At 37.0% G+C, this 20,836-nt stretch overlaps 1 protein-coding gene across 1 annotated transcript in view; it reads right to left on the bottom strand.

The window, feature by feature from the left end:
• LOC101325420 (glutamate decarboxylase 1-like) overlaps nucleotides 1-20,836 on the bottom strand; it is a 143,626-nt gene that overhangs the window by 8,687 nt on the left and 114,103 nt on the right. Inside the window, exon 3 of the mRNA XM_073790787.1 lies at nucleotides 340-430. Within this exon, the coding sequence (XP_073646888.1) occupies nucleotides 340-430 (91 nt within the window). The remainder of the gene's footprint in view (nucleotides 1-339; nucleotides 431-20,836) is intronic.

Genomic DNA, 20,836 nt, shown 5'->3' with positions numbered 1-20,836 from the left:
CGTGCTCTGGGCTGTTTTGGGTAGTGTTGAAATGATTCCAATCCTGGAGCTGGGCTCCCAATCTGCACACTAATAACTCAGACTAAAAAACTGAACTTTACTACTTACCAGGAAATTCATATCCTGAGATTTTCTAGAGAGAGACTGTCCACAGGACCAGTCAAAATGTCACTCAGGGAACAGGAACCATCTTCTTTGCATTTCTCTCGGGGTATCAACTATTTGTTTCTGATATAGCAAACATCCTATCCAGCAAAATGTAACTTCCGCAACTGACATCTTCACTCTTGCTTGTGTGTCTAATAGTCTCACATTCCTTAGACCCAGAAGGATACTGACATGTTGGTATTTGCAGTGGCTGTCAACCATTCCCCTGCAAGTCCAATCACATCTAGCCCACTGGAGAGCTGGTTAAAATAGCATGGATGTCCTAGAAAAAAAGACAAAATTGCAAATGGGTCAAAGTAAAAACACAAAATTGCAAATGGGTCAAAGTAAAAACACAAGGCTAAAAAGTAGTTAAATTTTATAGCAGTTTCTCAGTGAACAGGTATTATGGATCAAGCACACTTTACTTATTTCATTCAGTAAATATTCCTGAGCAATTATCATATGCAGGGACAATGCTGGGTATTGGGATCCAGTGGGCATACAAGGTGGACATAGCTGCTACCATGGGGATCTCACTGACTGGTGGAAGAAAAAGACAATAATCAAGTAATGACACAAATGTGTTTAATTACAGTAAAAATCACTACAAAGGAAAGGATCAGGATGTTATAAGACCATTCCTAGGGCATCCACAGCAGTCAGGGGAGCAGAAGAGGCAATCTCCAGAGAAGGCTTCTTGGAGGAGGTGATCTTTCAGGGACAATTTGGTTGGTTTCCAAACAGTGGAGGAGGATTATTTTGAGCACAAGGAACAGCTATGAGAAGGCACTGAATTGAGAAGGGGCTTGAATGCCAATGCCAGAGTGAGGAGCCCACCTAAAGCAGACCAAGGATGCGGGGTGTAAAGCTACCTCAGTGAATGGGGGATCAACCACCTAAAAGGTAAAACAATTTTCCCTCCGAAGTTCCTTATCCATTTTTTGATTAAAACATCAAGTCCCTAGAGATTATCATACTAAGCAAAGTAACTCAAAGAAAGGCAAGTACCATATGCTATCACCTATATGTGGAATCTAAAATATGACACAAATGAACTTATCTATGAAACAGAAACAGGCTCACAGACACGGAGAACAGACTTGTGGTTGCCAAGGGGGAAGGGGGTGGGGGGAGGGATGGAGTGGGAGTTTGGGCTTAGCAGGTGCAAACTATTATATATAGAATGGATAAACAACAAGACCTATTGTATAGCACCGAAAACAATATCCAATATCCTGTAATAAACCATAATGGAAAATAATTTTTAAAAAGCACCCAAAGAAGATAAATAATTTCAACTAGGTTCTGAAGAACCTAGGGGCAGGACAGGAATAAAGACGCAGATGTAGAGAATGGACTTGAGGACACGGGGAGGGGGAAGGGTAAGCTGGGACGAAGTTGAGAGAGTGGCATGGACATATATACACTACCAAATGTAAAATAGATAGCTAGTGGGAAGCAGCCACATAGCACAGGGAGATCAGCTCGGTGCTTTGTGACCACCTAGAGGGGTGGGATAGGGAGGGTGGGAGAGAGACGCAAGAGGGAGGAGATATGGGAATATATGTATATGTATAACTGATTCACTTTGTTATAAAGCAGAAACTAACACGCCATTGTAAAGCAATTATACTCCAATAAAGATGTGAAAAAATAAAAATAAAAAAACACCAAAAATAGATAATTTCAACTATGAAAAAAACCAGGTCCCTCTTAAAATGATGTTTTGAAATTTTATATTAAGAAAGGATCACCAAACATTACTTGTCAAACTGAACAATCTATATTCAGCTCAGTTTAAATTAATCTTCCCCTCCTTAGCTCCAAAACGGATTGTTCTTTGCACTGGTTTTACACTATATCTTAAAGATGATGTGCATGATAGCTCTTTTTGAATCTCTTTTTTGCCTCTAGAGCCTGTTCAAATATCGTTTGCTCCTGGAAGTATCATTGCTTTAAGAGATTAAGAATCAAGTTACAACGATATTAATTTATTCAGAAAACACTTTCTAAAATGTAGGCTGTATATATAAATTATACATATATCTAATTTTAGCACTCTATGTTTTATTGATGTATAGAGACAATAAATTAAGCATCAATAATGAATATTATCAAATAAAACAAAAAAATGAAAAAGGTAAATAAAAATTTTATGTTATTTGCCATTGAGATATAACTCTCCAAATCAAAATCATTTTTTTACTTTTCTCTAATTAATAAGCAATTCATATATGACAATACCAATTTAAAATAAACCAAATGTTTTAAATAAAAATGAATAAAATTGGAGTATTTTTCAACACAAATGTAAACTCAAAGCTATTCATCCAGTTCAGTTCAGACACACAAATTTGAAAATCACCTGTTTTAACACCATATTTTAAGGTATCTGTGCAGTAACCAAGCAACTGCTCCAGAGACTCAGGATGGTCAGATGGCTATTAAGTCAAACCCATCCAAACCTTCAAGAAGTTGATGAGGATGATGAAAAGTCCAATATTTTACTCTTAACGTCAAAAGTTTTCTCGATACAGTGCAGAAGAATATTTACCACCTGTAGCAGAAAACATTTTGTTAAATCTTTGCCATCCTTGGATGGCAACAAATCTAGAGAAAAAAAAAGAGAGATAAACAGCAGGGTCAGTAACTAAAGAGCCAAAGAAAATCACCATGAGACTGAGTTTTGATCATTAAATATTAAAGATATTAAAAGGCCATGTCAAATAGCAAATGAAGCAGCATTTGTCCAAATCCAACAAGTAATCTTCATTCAAAGTCCCACTGGATAACAGTTTTCACCAAAAAATAGACCATTTTAGATTAACATCATTGGACAGAAGAATTGTCCCTTCAAGTTCTCCTAGATGGACCTTATTTGTCTTGTCAAAAACTGACCTGGTAAGTGTGCTTTTAAAAGTAAGTTGAAGAATCAGATCTTAAGGAAATCATAATTGCTTCAATAAATATATAGATGACATAGAATTTTGTAAAAAGAAAACAAATAACATTTGTTAATGGCATCCATACCTGAAGCATAAGCATTTGATAAATTAGTCATTCAATTCTCAGTGTGAGCTTCTTTTTTTGCATCTTTGTCAGCTGATTGAAATGGATAGACAGATTTTTTTCTCATCTGTTTCCTATCTAAGTTGAGAAAGAAAGTTATTTGTGATTATTAAAACATGCTGATAATATGTATTTACTGCTTTTATCTGTAATCAAATGTATGCCTCCAAAAAATTCATAACATTAGAAATTTTATTTACACATGATCTCTGGTGGAGAGGTGTAAACTGGAGAGAAGCATTAGCTCTACTGAAGTTACGTAAGGCTCTTTAGTTTCCTATCAGTTTAGTGTAGAGGATTAGTAATTTAGTAATTAAGACCTATCATGTTAACTATAAATAACAATGCCTACTATATAAGATCCTGAAGTGCCTTGCATACATATTAGCATTTAACTATAAATTCTACTACATACTAAGAGTCCTAAGTGCTGTACACACATTTTAATCCTTATAAAGAGATTTTTCCCAGTATGCACATAAACAGATTTAAAGAAGTTAAGAAATAATAATAATTAACACTTGTTGAGCACATACTATGGCCCAGGAACTGTTCTAAGTATCTCACATGTATTATTCTATTCAATCCTTATAGCATAGGCTTATGATGTAGATAACTATTATTATTAACAAAGATAGCTTTATATACGGTGGAACTAGAATTTATAGACAGGTATTTGAATCGAAACGCCATTAAGTTATCTATCCTCTTTAAAAATTAATATTTGAAAATAGTAAGTCTTGAGGTCTTCTTCAATAAAAGTATTTAACCAGATATCCAATCAAGCAAGTAATTCGTTGTTAAGCATCATTTTATGTTCTGGGCAATGTATGGGAAAAAAGAAAGTACAAACTATAATGTATAAAATCAACTTGTTTACCTATAGCTATATAGAAAAAACACAAAGTAATCAGAAAATGATGTATGGCTAAATTTTGTAGTTTGGATTTTATAAGCTTAGTAGTATTGTTTCCAGTTCTAATGGATCTTTCTTAAAGTAAAGTAAGCTATTTCCCTATATAATCCAGACTACATTTGTTAAAACTGTAGCAAGATTAATTTGGTTTAATTTTTAAGCATTGCTACAATTATCAATTGATAAAACGTAAGCATTTTAAATGTCTATGTATGACAGATAGAAGTGTTCTATAATAGCTTTTTCCATAAATAAAAACCTGATACATGAAAAAAACTGTGCATAAGAAAAGAGAGCAGAAATTACAGAAATGTGAGATGATCTGCAAAGAATGCAGTGTACTTAAAAACAAATTTCCATATTACATGTTGACCCAGTAGACATATATTAGGTTAATACTTTGTACAATTTTTTTTCTACAGGAAAATTGCTTTCTTCGAGTTTCACTGCTATAGACAGTGAGAAATAATTGATAATAAGCAAATTTTAAAGTTCTAAAGCTTTAAAAGCATTACTTTTTAAAAATAATTAGTGGAAACAAAAAGCACAAGGAAAAGGGAAAGTAAAAAGCTTCTGTACATGAAACAGTATTACAGAACGTTTATAAGGAAATTATGTAGAAACCAAAAAATTTGATATTATTGGCATAAGAATTATATTCCACTAATAGCTCAACTACACATTGGATCTGCAACCTAAAACTAAATTAAATTAATCTTTAATAACAAAATGCTTGTTTTAAATGCATAAGTAAGTTAATGATTGCTAATATGCTTCTGTCAAAATATGTTAATAGGGCTTCCCTGGTGGCGCAGTGGTTGAGAGTCCGCCTGCCAATACAGGGGACACGGGTTAGTGCCCCGGTCCGGGAAGATCCCACATGCCTTGCGTGGAGCGGCTGGGCCCATGAGCCATGGCCGCTGAGCCTGCGCGTCCGGAGCCTGTGCTCCGCAGCGGGAGGGGCCGCAGCGGTGAAAGGCCCGTGTACCGCAAAAAAAAAAACAAAAAAAAAACTATCTGCAAGTATAAAATTAATTTGATTCTTGACAGTGTTATTGTCTGGACACCCTCCTCTAATTTCCCCATGAGAGTGATGTGCTCAATTTATTCACCTTTATCTCTGGTTCCCAAGATGTAGTGGTATATATTAAGTAGCTAATAATGATCTGGAATAAATCAATTATTTGTTTTTTCTTAAAAACATTTACATTCCTGAAATTCTTCTTCAGGACTCAAAATGTTTACCTATGATGAAATAGCACCTTTAATCACAAAGTAAAATTCTACATCTAATGGAAACTCTGTTGATACATATAAATTAGGCCACAGTGACAGTGCGCCAAGTTCAGAAGTAACTGAATTGGTCCTGCTTAACAAACCTCTTCATCACACATCGAAATCCTTAAAAATCAAATTGAATAAGAACATTTGTTAATAAAAATGGAGTCCATCAAATGAAATTGCTGTTACTTTTATTAGGAGAAATCAGTTAGAAAAGCATGCTATTTCTAAATATATCAAGTTATTAAGTCAAGATTACTAATGACAGTTTAATAGCTGGCAACTTGAGAGTTGTTTGATCTCAAAGACAAACAGAATAGGAGCCAGTTTTCTGGAAATCTAGTTTCAAGCAGTGACAACCCTTAGAGATCACATTTTTTAAAAAAGAAATTCTAAAATTACTGATAATTCAAATATGGCTTTGAAAATATCATAAATAATATGTGAATATAATATATAAGATTTAATATTTTTCCAGCAACCTATGCCTGACATCTGTCTTCTTAGAAGATCAGAAGATATTGCTGATTTAGAAGTAGAAAATATTGAGAATTATGTACTTTACATTAAAGAGTATATGAGTAAACTTTTCTTGTTATACTTATTTTGAGGATACACTCATAAATTTGAGGGCAGTTTTGTCATCTTGATCATTCTGTGTTTTTCAAACGCTGGAATTCTGTACAGAGAATGGGATGTAGAGGGCACTGTTGGACTTAAAAACAGAGGTAGCCTGTGCAGGATGAAATTCAAGGAATTAACTCAGCAGGATCCGTTTCTCTCACCTTGTTTACCAGACTAGAAAACAAAAGTATTTTTTTAAATATTTGATAGTCCAAAATGCTACTTTTTCCTCTTACAGTGTATTAAGAAAATCAGATTGTTGTATTGTTCATACAGGAATTTCCTTACAATACAACAAAATCATTAATAAAATTATTTTAAAAATCAGGTAGAGAGCTTTATAATGTCAGGTGGTACATATTTTTCAGCTCTGGGGAAGATATGTATTAGCTTGGAGAGGTCAAATTTAAGGAAAAGCAATATGCTTTAGATGTGATTAATCCAGGACTCCCACAATAAGAGAAATTATTTCTTTATCCACACTCAGTAATCCTCAGTTTGTTTTTAACACTCATTTTTTGATGCAGGTGTTAGAAATCTAATTGCCTCCTTTGATTGAGATGAGTGTATTTTTTATCCCATTTCTTCTCCTTACATCAAAAATGCTGCCAAGTCATTAACAGTCATGAAAAATTCCACCCTAATCCCCAAGTCTTTTGGTACCTATGACCTACAAATTCTCTCCTGAAAGGAAATCTACTCATTTTCTTTATTTCTCTCACAGGGACATTCTATCACCTATCACAGTTTATTTGTGAGCATGTGTCACCCTCTTACTAGACTCCTGAGAGCCACAGTCATGAAGCTGCAGTCTAGAGAACCCAGAACCAAGGTCAGCATGCTGTGCTTCGCAGACTTAGGTGAGAGGCCTCCCAACAAAAGGCCCAGGCAAGGCCCTACTTGGGGAAATGGAACAGACTTTGTACAACTTCCATTTTCAGCATCCTTTACCCTCCACCTGTGATCACGTCCTCATGCCTCTCCCACCAGGCGAGAGGCCTCCATCTCACTCTGGTATTTCACCTGGGCTGGTCCTCACTAGGTAAGGTAAATATATGATTTTCTACCTAAAGCCTTTGAGAATAGAGAGGGCACTACTAAAATACAAATGTCTGAAAGTTACATTAATAATTTAAATGTCATTTAACAGAGTAACACTTAACCTGAGATTCACACATGAGCTAAAGAGAAGTTATTGGCCCATATCACAGGGCCTCAATTACGCCCCATGCGCATACATACTGACTTCCTGAGGGAGATATATTTCCATGATATGATAGCAGATAGAAGCAAATGAACTTTGTGTTTAGTTTTCTGTTAACCGAGAAGAAAAACAATACAGAAATGAGTGCAGACTCTCTCTCCAAAGAAGAAATCTTCAAATCCTCTCACCACTAATTCATAGGAAGGAGGTAGGAGAACCCACTTCCTGTAACCTTGGAGGTACAGTGTCTCTACCTGCTAGAAAAACAGCGCAATCAGAGATGTTACTGCCGACACATCCACAGCAACCCTGTTCTGTGACGACAGGAACTCTTGTTCCCGACTTGGAGGATGGTTCAAGAAACAGTGGTTTGGGCTTCCCTGGTGGCGCAGTGGTTGAGAATCTGCCTGCTGATGCAGGGGACACGGGTTCGAGCCCTGGTCTGGGAAGATCCCACATGCCGCGGAACAACTAGGTCCGTGAGCCACAACTACTGAGCCTGCGCGTCTGGAGCCTGTGCTCCGCAACAGAGGCCGCAACAGTGAGAGGCCCGCGCACCGCGATGAAGAGTGGCCCCCACTTGCCGCAACTAGAGAAAGCCCTCGCATGGAGACGAAGACCCAACACAGCAAAAATAAATAAATAAATAAAAATTTTTTTAAAAAAGGCAAAATTCCTTTAAAAAAAAAAAAACTGGTTTATGGTGTGAATTTGGGTAAGTTAGAAAACCTTGTTAACCTCGTAGAGATTAATACCTTCTTTAAAGATCATTCTGAAGATCAAATGAAATAATATTTCCACACTCATTGTCCCATTCATTCAATAAAAAACTAATGAGTAATTAATTACTAAGTGCTATTCACCATTCTAAGTGCTAGGGATATTGTCGTTTTGTTTTTTTTAAATCCCTTGGTATTAGTGTATCAGCTGTTGAGTTACTAATGAAGAGTATTCATTCTGTAAATAGCAGTGATAACTATTTATAACTGCAAATTTATTTCCCTATAGTGCTTACATGTGCATCCTAAAGACAAACACTTTTTCTAGGATGTACAAAGTATAAACTGATAATCTTGATTTCATAAACTCAGGGCTAGAGATTTAGTAAAGGGGTAAATTTGAAATTAAATCTTATATATATGAAAGAGAAGATAAATATTATTCTGGATATGGCCATTTTAAAGATACTTGGTTTTCCAGTATTTTAGGAGCATCTTAAGATGATAAGAACATATTATTAATCAATTCATTTAGTTTTCAACTGCTTCCTCAGAGCTAAAAAAAAAAAAGCCCTTCCTTGAATTACGTATATATGCTAAACTAACCAAAATATGCCCTATGCTTACACACTTCTTGATAGTTCCAAAACCATGTGATATTTTTTACTTTCAAAAGAAGGCTTTCGGGGCTTCCCTGGTGGCGCAGTGGTTGAGAGTCCGCCTGCCGATGCAGGGGACACGGGTTCATGCCCCGGTCCGGGAAGATCCCACATGCTGTGGAGCGGCTGCGCCCGTGAGCCATGGCTGCTGAGCCTGCGCGTCCGGAGCCTGTGCTCCGCAACGGGAGAAGCCACAACAGTGAGAGGCCCACGTACCGAAAAAAAAAAAAAAAAAAAAAAAAAGAAGGCTTTCATATATTTATTTTTAATTATGAAAGATTTCAAAGACAGTCAAAGTACAGAGAACAATAAAACAATGTACTCACTACCCAGATTTTAAAATTGTTTTGCCATGTTTACCTCAGGATTTTATATATATACATTTGCTATAAAATGTATATACATAAATAATAATGTATTTTATTATATGCAGATTTTTTAATGTATAAAAATAAAGTTTATATAAAGTGTTACAAAAAAGATTAAAAGTCTCTCCTCCATCTCCCCACACCCTTCTCCTCATGAGGAAGCCATGTACATCCTTCTTTCTATAATTTATAAATTTATAACATATTTCCCTACCTGTAAACAACAAATACAATTCCTCAACGTATTTGTAAAATTCACACCATAATATAATTATTATTTACCTTCTTTGTAAACTCAACACTAGGTTTTAAGATTTAGCAATTCTGATTGAAACAAATTAAATTCATTTCTATTGTATAAGTGCACCATAGTAAGGTGTTCCTTGTACCTATTGATATACATTTATTTGTTAGTTTGTTCATTTGTTTTTGCTTTTCAAACAAGGCTATAATGACTATACTAGGATGCTCACCTGCACATACGTTCAGGTCTTTTAAATAGGTTTTAATTCTGTAAGTAGAATGGCAGGATCAAAACACAGGCACAGCTCAGCTTTATTAGAAATTGCCTGTTGCTCCCCGCAAACAGTGCAAACACTTAGATTCCTACAAGCCTTGCATGAGAGAATTTGTTTCCCCATATTCTAGCTAAGACTTGGTATTATCAGGGTTTTAAGTTCTGCCAATCATGTAAAACGGTATTTCACTGTTGTTATAATTTACATTCTCCTGATAAATAATGAGACTTTTCGTATGTCTATTGGCTCTTGGGGTTCCCTTGCAGTGAACTGCCTGTCTTTTATCCATTTCATAATTGACTTGCCTTTCTCTTGTTAGTTTATCTCTGAGTTTTAAACTTTTGCTTTTTACATTTCAGACTTCAAGTGTTCTCCATGCTGTGAGCAGGGATCTGATTTAAGTTTTTAATCATATATATAGCTGAGTAGTGAACACCACTTTTTAAAAACATTCATCCTTTTACTAGTCCATTATTTTTTGTAGTGCTATCTCTATTATACTAAAACTTCCTTTATATATTCATAGGTAGTTTTTAGCCTTTATTCTTGTTAATGTGAAGTTTACTCCTTGTTCTTTGTCAAGATTGTTTTGGCTCTTTTAGGTTGCCTGTCTTTTCATGTGAATTTTAGGATCTGAATATTAATTTCCACAGCAACAAAAAACTCCAACTGGCATTTTTATAGGGATTTCATTAAATGGGTTGGTAAATTTGGGAGTACTGCTTTATTAACAATATTAGGTCTTCCAATCTATGAACATGCAATAACTTTTCATTTATTTAGGTCTATTTCAATTTCTTTCAACAGGGTTTTGTAGTTTTCAATGCGAAATTTTGCACTTACTGTTAAATTTATTTCCAGGTATTTTATTCCTTTTGATACCATTGTAAATTTAATCATTTTCTCAACTTTATTTTTGGATTGTTCATTGCTGTTTTATAGAAATACAGTTGATTTTTTAATATTGATCTTGTATCATGCTTCTTTGTTGAACTCTTTTATTAGTTCTAACAGACTTTTGAGGGTAGATTCATTGGTATTTTCTATACACAAGATCATGTCACGTCATCTACAGGTAGAGACAGTCTTTCTTCTTTCCAATCTGTACGCCTTTTGTTTGTTTTTTTCTTGCCCTGACTAGACCCTTCCAGTATATTATTGAGCAGAAGTAGGACAGTGAAACTCCTCGTCTTTTTCCTGATATAGGTGGGAAAACATCCAGTCTTTCACCGTTAAGTATGATATTAGCTGTGGTTTTTGTGGGTTGGTTGGTTTGTTTTTTCATCTATGACATTCATCAGTTTGAGAAAGGTCTCTTCTATGCCTAGTTTGCTGGGTGTTTTTATTATGAAAGGTGTTGGATTTTTGTCAGATGATTTTCTGTAGCTTTTGAGATAATCATGTATTTTTTTCCCTTTTATTCTGTTAACAAAATATATGACATTGATTGATGGTGTGAATTCGTGACTCATGAGTCACATTTTTTTGAGTTTTCAATTTTAAAAGCCATTCCCCTCCCCAGTGTCAGCCTGTACCTGGGGCAAATTACAAGCTTCTTTCAACTTTCCTAGGCTGGTGAGAAGATTTTTTTCCAGTTTCATTTTCACAGAAGAGGAAGCACCACAAAGTCCTGGCCTTATGGTTTTATTTAGGATTTTCGGACCTAAGACTTAGTAAGTCCAAAGCCCCATGTGGAGTCAGAACCTCTGCTCCAAATTTTCTAGGCTTTACATCTCGTCCTGTTGCCTCTTCTTCCCACTTTCAGGGTTTGTAAAATCATCAGCTCTAATCTCTTGACCTGGCATTGAGGGTCTTATCTATTTCCAGCACTCAAAAATGTTTTTTCTTTATAACTCAGCTATATATTTTAAGTGTTTTTATATTTTATTCATCATTTTATTATTTGTAATGGACAGGATCCATTTTGGTTCTGTCCTATGTTTTGCTGGAGACATTGATATTTATTCTTTCACATTCTAGTGAATATATGCAACAGTAATAAAAACTAAATCATTGATTCTTTAAATAACAGTATTATTAATAAATAACTATTAGTTATTAGCAAATAACTATTAGTTAATAGTAAAAATCATACAATGTAATATATATGATCTCCACCTTATATTTTAGAATTCTCTCTTTTTTTATTAGAAGCCAAGAAACACAATTCAGTAGAGAAAAATGCAAATTTGAATACTTTTCTATGACTAAAATGGACAATGTGTGAGGATTTACTTTTTCATCCAAAAATAAACTATTCCACTAAATTGATACAAAATAATCATTATATTTGAATATATGCCTGTGATATAAGTATGATATTCAAGGGCAAGAAGGTAGAGGAACAATGAAAAGATTCCCCGAATATTGATAGAAATGTCACCGGAGCGCTACCAAAGTTTACCTGGTAGTTACACACACCCCAGACATTGTCATGCTTGTTTACATCACATCTTGGCCTTCTCTGTTTGTAAGGTTCTCTAGAGGAAAGGAAAGCAAAGCATGAAATCTTGCCACCTCCTGGGACTCTTTCAGGATCTTCCCTGGGCATTTACCAGGTGTAGGCCAGCTAAAGACCACAGAGAAATAAAAGGTAGCTCTTCTCATGAATAGTTGGAGTTCCCTTGACAGTAAATTACATTAACTGTTGACACTGCTCTTTCTACAGTAAAGTCATGGAAGTTCATATTAAGTGCACTTTTAATAGAAGAAGCGTTGAACAATGCCTGGCACACAGTAGAACTCAATTTCCTATCTTTATTCTTCCTAGTTATATTGTAGTAATTATCATAATATGCTAAGAACTTGTGCATCAATCAGTGTAGAAAGGAGACATGCCCTGTGGCGACTGGCTAAGGTTCATTGCCACAGGGATAATGTGGATACGTTTTTTTCGTGATATTACGGATGCACATGCACTGTGTCTCATTTCCCATCACTACTTGGAGGAGCATATCTTTCACATGCCCTAGGCTTTCAATTAGCCTTCAAAACAATCTTGTAAGAGTGGTGCCAGTTTTCCTCCTCTTTAAAGATGAGGCTCAAAGAAGATGGGGATATTCTCGTAAGTAAGGGGTGGAGCTTGGATTAAAATCCTAGTTTGCTTAAATCCAAAGCACTATATTAAAGGGGAACATATCATTAAAGGGGAACATATTTCTAATGTCCTTGTCCAGCAGTGATGTCACGGGAAAGAAATGGTTGTATGCATAAAGATGAGTGGCCAGGGTTCTGACATGTATGACCCATTCATTCTTTTAAGCCACTGTGAATGCCTGGACTGTTTACCTTTAAGGGAGATGCACCCTGCTCAAGTTTAAAGAAACTGACAACTCTGTGGGAGTGTCATTGATAACAAAAATGCTTTGCCTCTCTAAACTTTACAATTATTTTTACAAGGAAAACAGTTTGATATTTACAGGACCTAAAAACCCATGAAGTGAGTGAATGGGACTATGCTAAGATTCTAATCATTTTATCTCTATGGCTAATGGCTTATATGAGTATATATATTCATAAATGGGGCATATCACCCTTCGGTAATGCACTTGGGTAAAGCAGTAGGATGAGAAGTAGCAGAAACCATTTCATCACCCTAATGTGGTGAAACTGATGGTACTAAGATTGAATTTCAGGGAACACAAGTGATGACAGCTCACAAAAACAAATTCAAAGGCAATAAATATACAGCATTTACACGATTCCAGGAAACAGGGTTTATGAGTTGCTTTATGTCAGTGACAGACTGGCCTTTAGTTTGTTTCAGTTGAAGGACATAGTGGAAACCTCATGAATAGAATCAGTTTGCTTATCTTCTATTAACTTAGAAGAATCTTCAGTTCCATCACAGGGCAATATCTAAATATTGAAAAAAGGGAAATTGACGTTTTCCTTTGTTAGAGACATTTGTGTCATTTATACGTTTCATCCTAGGAATCAGCTTTCTACTCGCAGTAATCTGATCTAAAAATATAAAAATGGGCAATTGTGAATCTTATTCTTGATGATGTAATTATTTTCTACTTTCTGACTTTGGACAAAGAAACTTCTGAATTCATGATGGCAAATCACCAGCCACTTTTCTCTTATAAGCACTAATTTTTTCCTACTACAGGTTTTCCTTGTTTTGGTTACCTGAATTCTACACACTAACACTTGATGGCTTTGGATTCCAGAAGGATAAATAAAAAAGCATGTTTGTATAAGTCAAGATTTTCTCCGTTCTTGTGAGAGAACTAAATATCTTGTGACTGAAAATGTGTTGGCTTCTCAGAAAATTTATAGACTAAAGTTTACAAAATATAAATACGGCTGATAATTTCAAAATAGGAATGAGAAAAGATTTTGTTCATCTGCACAGATATTTTATTTTCCTCCATTTACTGCTCATTAGGATTTCTTGTATACATTTGAGGTTTATTTGAACAAATTTAAACTTCAGTGTCTTTCCTGCTGCTTGTTTCAAATTCATACATTTCTCTATGAAATATTGGTGATAATCAGGGCTCATATTCAACCGCTTCTGAAATATCATACGGGTTATTAAAATACTGAAATAATAGTAGAAGCCCAACCCCTATAAGATCGTCCACTATACAGCCCCACCTTTCTGCCAGGGACCTTGAATATATTTGGGGTTGGAAATATTGGGAGGTTAAAATTGAAAGAATATGAAATATTATGCCAACTGAAATAATATGAAATGGAAGCTGATTGAAATTTGAAGGGTAGTAGAGAGTAAACTTCAAGAGTTAATTAGTTCAAAATATATTTCGTGATAATTTATGTTCTATTTTTGTATCTAACTTTAAAAAGACAAATACTGCATGGTCTCACTTTAGATATGGAATCTAAAATACAGTAGTCTCCCTTACCCACAGAGGATACTTTCCAAGACCCCCAGTGGATGCCTGAAACCATGAATAGTACCGAACCCTATATATATTATGTTTTTCCCTATACACACATACCTATGATAAAATTTAATTTACAAATTAGGCACAATAAGAGAATATCCATATTGCCAGCATCACTACTCTTGCCTTTGGGGGCCAATACTAAGTAAAATAAGGTTTACTTAAACAAAAGAACTGTGATACTGCAACAGTCAATCTGATAACGAGACGGCTACCAAGTGACTATCGGGTGGTGGCATGCACAGCCTGGAGACACTGGACAAAGGGGAGATTCACAGCACAGGACAAAGCAGGTTGGTGCGAGATTTCATCACACTACTCAGAATGGCATGCATTATAAAACTTTATTCCTGGAATCTTCCATTTAATATTTTCAGATCACAGTTCATTGAGAGTAATTGAAACTGCAGATAGAGAGACCTCAGATAAGTGGGGACTGGTATAGTCAAACTCATACAAACAGAGACTAGAATAGTGGTTGCAAGGGACTTGGAGGAAGGGGAAATAGGGTGACGCTGGTCAAAGGGCACAAAGTTTCAGTTATGGAAGATAAGTTCTTGCGATCTAGTGTACAGCCTGGTGACTATCGTTAATGATACAATATTGCATAGTTGAAATTTGCTAAGAGGGTAACTATTAAATTAAGTCTTGAATCACACACAAAAAGGACATGGTGGAGGAACCTTAAAGATGGTGGAGTAGAACGCGGAGATCACCTTCCTCCCCACAAATACATCAGAACTACATCTACATGTGGAACTTCTCCTATAGAACACCTACTGAACGCTGGCAGAAGACCTCAGACCTCCCGAAAAGCAAGAAACTCCCCACGTACCTGGGTAGGGCAAACGAAAAAAGAAAGAACAGAGACAAAAGAATAGGGACCGGACATGCACCAGTGGGAGGGAACTGTGAAGGAGGAAAGGTTTCCACACAGTAGAAGCCCCTTCGCAGGCGGAGACTGCGGGTGGCGGAGGGCGAAAGCTTCGGAGCTGCGTAGGAGAGCACAGCAACAGGGGTGCGGGGGGCAAAGCGAAGGGATTCCTGCACAGAGGATCGGTGCCTACCGGCACTCACCAGCGCGAGAGGCTTGTCTGCTCACCCGCCGGGGCGGGCGGGGCTGGGAGCTGAGGCTCGGGCTTCGGTCGGATCGCAGGGAGAGGACTGGGGTTGTCGGCGTGAACACAGCCTGAAGGGGTTAGTGCACCACAGCTGGCCGGGAGGGAGTCCGGGAAAAAGTCTGGCAAGAGACCACTGTATCAGGGTGCGCGAGGAGAGGGGATTCAGAGCACCGCCTAAACGAGCGGATATCCCCCTGGAGTGGACCCCTGAGAGTCAGAGAAGGGAAGCTGGTGGCCCAGCCTTCCAGGGACAGGTCTCAGGGTCACCTTTGACTCACAGATCCTGCTGCTGGGCTTGGGCAGAGCCTATCTGCATGGAGTTGTTGGTTTGGGGCACGGGCCAAACTGCAGGTGGTCTGGCCCTGGAATGAAGAGTAGATTACAACTTCAAAATGGGGCATACAGCAATGACCGAAATATGCCAAGTTCCTGCTGTCACGTAGCTTTTATTCTAGCTGAGGAACACAGACAATAAATAAATAACAAACTATGTCAGGTGATGGCAAGTCATAAAGTTTTGGTGAGATAAGGAGGATTGTGGTGGAGGGAGGGTGGTGCTCTTTTACACAGGGTGATCAAGACAGTCTTTTCTAATGAGATGACGGTACAGCAGAATGAAGTGAGAAAGTAAGTGATATGACTACTTGGAAGGGGTGGAGTGAAGGAATCCTAGGAGAGCAAATAGCAAAAGTCCTGATGTCCGGGCTTCCTTAAGGTGTTCAAGGATCCTCAAAGGAGACCAGGGTGAGTGGGGAGGGTGGAGCCACGGGGAGAGTAGGAGATGAGGTCAACAGGAGGCTAGATTGCATAGAAGCTTACAGGCCATTGTAAGGATTTGTCCTCTACCTTCATTAAGATAGATGGAGTCATGGGGGAGGCATCAGAGTGGAGAAGTTAGGTGAACTGACTTAGGTTTTAAAAGGATCATACCGATTGCTGTGTTAAGAAAAGAGCATAAGATGGCAAGGGCAGAAGAAAAAACAGGAGTTGGGATTCTGTTGCAGTAATCCAAGAGAGATGATGTGCTCAGACTCAAATGGTCAGAGAGGATGGTATGAGAAGGTGTCAGATTAGGGAAACATTTTCAAGGGAGAACCAATAGGAGTTCCTCCTGGATTCAATACAAGATGTAAGAGAAAGTGGGGAGTCAGAATCCTTTTTTTTTTTTAAAGCTGGAACTACAGATGAATTGGAGTTTCCACTAATTGAGGTGGGAAAGATTGCATGAGAACAAGGTGTGGGATATGTGCACATGGGGGTGAGTGGGATGATGAAAATTCAAATCAAGGGTTCAGTTTTAGAAATGTTGAATTTGACTTATCTATAGATACCCAAATAGGAAGGGAGACATATTAGTCTGGAGTTAAGTGAGAAGTTGAGAAAGGGTCTACTTTGAATATATATATGTATATTCATACAAAATGAAATATATATAGTCTCATGATATTTTATGTATACATGTGTCATATATATCATAATTAAATATATGAGTGAGATCACCTAAGAGTAATTGTGGTCAGAGAAGAGAAATGTGTACTAATCCTTGTAGAATTACACAGTTTAAAACACAGGAAGGGCTTCCCTGGTGGCACAGTGGTTGAGAGTCCTCCTGCCGATGCAGGGGACACGAGTTCGTGCCCCGGTCCAGGAGGATCCCACATGCCGTGGAGCGGCTGGGCCCGTGAGCCATGGCCGCTGAGCCTGTGCGTGCGGAGCCTGTGCTCCGCAACGGGAGAGGCCACAACGGTGAGAGGCCCGTGTACCGAAAAAAAAAAAAAAAAAAACACAGGAAGATGAGGAGAATCCAGTAATAGCGACTGAGAGGGGCACGCAGTCAGTGCAACAGTAGGAAACCCCCCAAAAGAGCGGTGTACAGTAGGTCAAATGAAGAAAGTGTTTCAAATAAAAGGGAATGATTCAGGTATCAAATACTGCTGAGAAAATACGGTGAGGACTGAGAACTGACCATGGGGTAGGGGGCGATCAATGGTGACCTTGGCCAGAACGGCTATGGCGACAAAAGCCTGATTAAAGAGGGTCCCAGAGAATAGAGAAGAGGCAATAATGCGGTGACAATTTGAAAAAGTTTTGCTATAAAGAGTGGCAGAGAAGTGGAATGGTAGCTTTAAAGTGATTTACAATCAATAAGCGATTACGGCATTTTGAAATCCTGATAGAAAAAAAAAACAGCTACAAAATAGATTCGAGAGGAGTTGGCCTTGGACAACAGCACACATGGTTTATCCCTTGAAACATGAGGCAAGGTGGAGTGTATAGATACAGATGCTTGTAAGGAGGGCAGATTTGGAGGAGGGAGCAGGTAGAAGTTATTTTCCAAATGCTTTCAATTTCTAGGGAACAAAGAAGGTTATCAGCAAAGAATGAGGGGAAAGGAAAGAGGAGCTATTGAAAGTTTGATGAGAGACAGAGAGGGTATGAATAGTTTATAGGAAAGTCGGAGAGTGAATTGACTGGGAAACTCAAGTAGGATTGCAGGACTTATTTGAGGGAGAGATTCTAAATTTAAAGTGAGAACAATCATAATTAATAGAGATGTATTTTGTCCAATACAGGAATTAGAGTGTTTCTCATTATACTTAACTTTTACCGCCCTGTATAGCCAACTCCACCACAAAGAGATAAATTATCACTCCATGTATTACAATAATTTTATGATAAGAATTTCTAAATGGAATTATATGCAAACTGTCTTGAAACTTGATTTTTTTAACTTAAAAATATACAGTGAGCATTTTTATGTCAACAATATACATTTATGTCATACTTTAAATGCCCAATATTTCCTTGAATTATTCTATTTTATATTATTTAAGCATTAATTAACAGTCAACTTTTCAGAAATGAATTTATTCTATAAAATAGTAATTTAAAAGGTGATGATGGCTTTTATTATGGTGTGCTTGAACGGATATGAATGTTTATGACTTTCTTTACCTCCTAATACTGCATTAATCTGTTTGAAAAAAAATAGTAACTTAGCAAGCGCCCTATATGCAAAGCATAGTTTGTTTCATTGTGACAGTAAAATCTGTTGAATTATCATAAAAAAATGTTAAAAGACCAAGGAAGTAAACAATAGTTGTATTAGAAAAATGTTTATTGTCTTGGTCTTTATAAAGTTATAACTTGTAACTTGACCATTTTCAAAATCAAACTAACTTAAGAGTCTCTAACCTCAGATTTTGTTTCAGATGCCTCCCAGGTGATCTTGGGGATTGAATTTCTAATGAGGGAGAAAACCATCTAGCAATGATGATCAGCCCTGCTGGGTTACTGCTTCACAGCAGGCTAAGATCATCCTCATAATACAAGATAATCAGACTAAGCTTTTCATGGAGAGGAGTATCATAGTTAAAATTTCTATGAATAAAATAATATTAAGTACCATTTGTAAAAGCCTTAAAAAAGCCTGCATTTTATCTTATTTATCTCACAGGGTAACTTTATGATATACTGAGATATGTATCATGAGATACCTAGAACTCAGAGAGATCAAGTAGAACTTTTAAAGGCACAGAGTAAATAGAGAAGGCGGAGTTCACATGTGTCCGTTCAACTGCAAAGCGCATACTCTGTTCCTGTGCTGGTGCCTTGGAACAAAGGTGTCTGTTCGTAGTCCTGCCTTGACTTCCTGAGGCAAGCTCAGCAGGAATACAGAGCAGCAATGGAACTCTAACGTGCCTCGGAGAGAGTCAAGTCCTTCCCTTGAAAAGCACGAGTTTTGTTCTTTTGAATTGTTCTGAAAGCAAAATATGTGTACATTTTTCACTAGTCAGTCCGAAGTCAGATAGGCCGATTAGAATCTAATGTGAAACACTCTGAATGACCTTAATACTTATAATACCACCTGACTGTTGTTCACCTGGAAAGTCTTAATAAATACTCAAACTGCTCACTGAACGCTGCTTCCGCCTTCCTCTCAGAGCAGGAAGTTGCGAGTCGTATTGATCAGAATAATGGTCTGTATTTACAAAACTTTTCATTGCCCCTGAAAATTAAAACTTAGCTCTTTAAAAAAAAAAAAAAAAAAAAAAAAACTTAGCTCTTTTCCTTAGCTTTAAATTTTATAGAAAGAATTCTGTAAAACACTTGAGGTCGAGGATTAATTTTTCTAGAGCTTAAATAATGAGGAAAATTATTATTGACTCATTATATTATTGCATTAATAGCATTAAAACATTATTAAATTATTCAATAATGATAAGAAATCATGGTGATAAATCTTAAATCAATTACATCCAGTTAAGAATCCCAATGCACCAATCATAATGAGCTAATATTAAGGAAACACATACAATTAAATCTCAACATTTTATCAAGAATGGCCAGTTTTTAAAACGGCTTCTTATGAGAATTTATTTAATCACATCTAGTTTTTTCCCTTGTTGGGCTTCCTCTCTAGATCAATAAAAGATAAAAAGAATATTAAACAAGACTAGTTCCTCATACAAGCCCCTTTAAAACCATCTACTCTGAAGTCAAGGCTGAGTAGAATTCAGCCACCAGGGATAGAAGATACGAAGGTTATTACTACATCCAACCAGGACCATTTAGTGAAATCTCTCAGTAATGGTAATTATGCAGAAAAAGAAAGAAAATTGGTTCCCCACAATGACTGCCAGTACCAATGAATTTATTAGGAAGCAAAGCAGGCAATCACCTATGTGACGTTACTTCAAATGACATCCCATTCAAGATCTATTCATGCCTACAAGGTTTAATTAGAGCCTTTCCTCCAAGCAACCAGTTAATACAGTTGCCCTTCCTAACATGGGCTCCAATTAAGTTCCTGAATGAGACACCTGAGCCAGGAGGAAAGATAATTTTTTTTTTAAATGAGTGGGCATTGGGGGCAGGGGGAAGAAGAATTCCAGAAGAAAAACCAAAGCCAGGTGTTCATTAAAGGCAGAGTGGAAGATCCAAGGAATGAATTCGAAGATGAGGGCCAGGTAGTCAGCAGAAGCAGATATACACCTCCAGCACATAGACTTCAAAACTGGAGTAAGCCTCAGCTCAGGAAGGAAACCTCTTATATTCACTCTTACAGAACAGGAACCACAGGAACCAGGCTTTTCGTTTATTTTAAACCACGCCTGAGAGCCAGACTTCTGACACATAGATTCAGAAGCCTGAGATGAAAAAACTACAAGGTACCTTAGAGATCACAGTTTAACTAATGAGTTTGACAAATGAAAGCACGCATGGCCAGAGAAACGAATGAAGTCGCTTAAGTTGACACAGTGAATAGCAGACTTAGTACGCAAGTCCAG

Source organism: Tursiops truncatus, chromosome 13, assembly GCF_011762595.2.
Source record: "Tursiops truncatus isolate mTurTru1 chromosome 13, mTurTru1.mat.Y, whole genome shotgun sequence".
NCBI lineage: Eukaryota > Metazoa > Chordata > Mammalia > Artiodactyla > Delphinidae > Tursiops > Tursiops truncatus.
The sequence above is the reverse complement of the archived record's forward strand: the minus strand, read 5'-3'. Positions and strand labels throughout refer to the sequence as shown.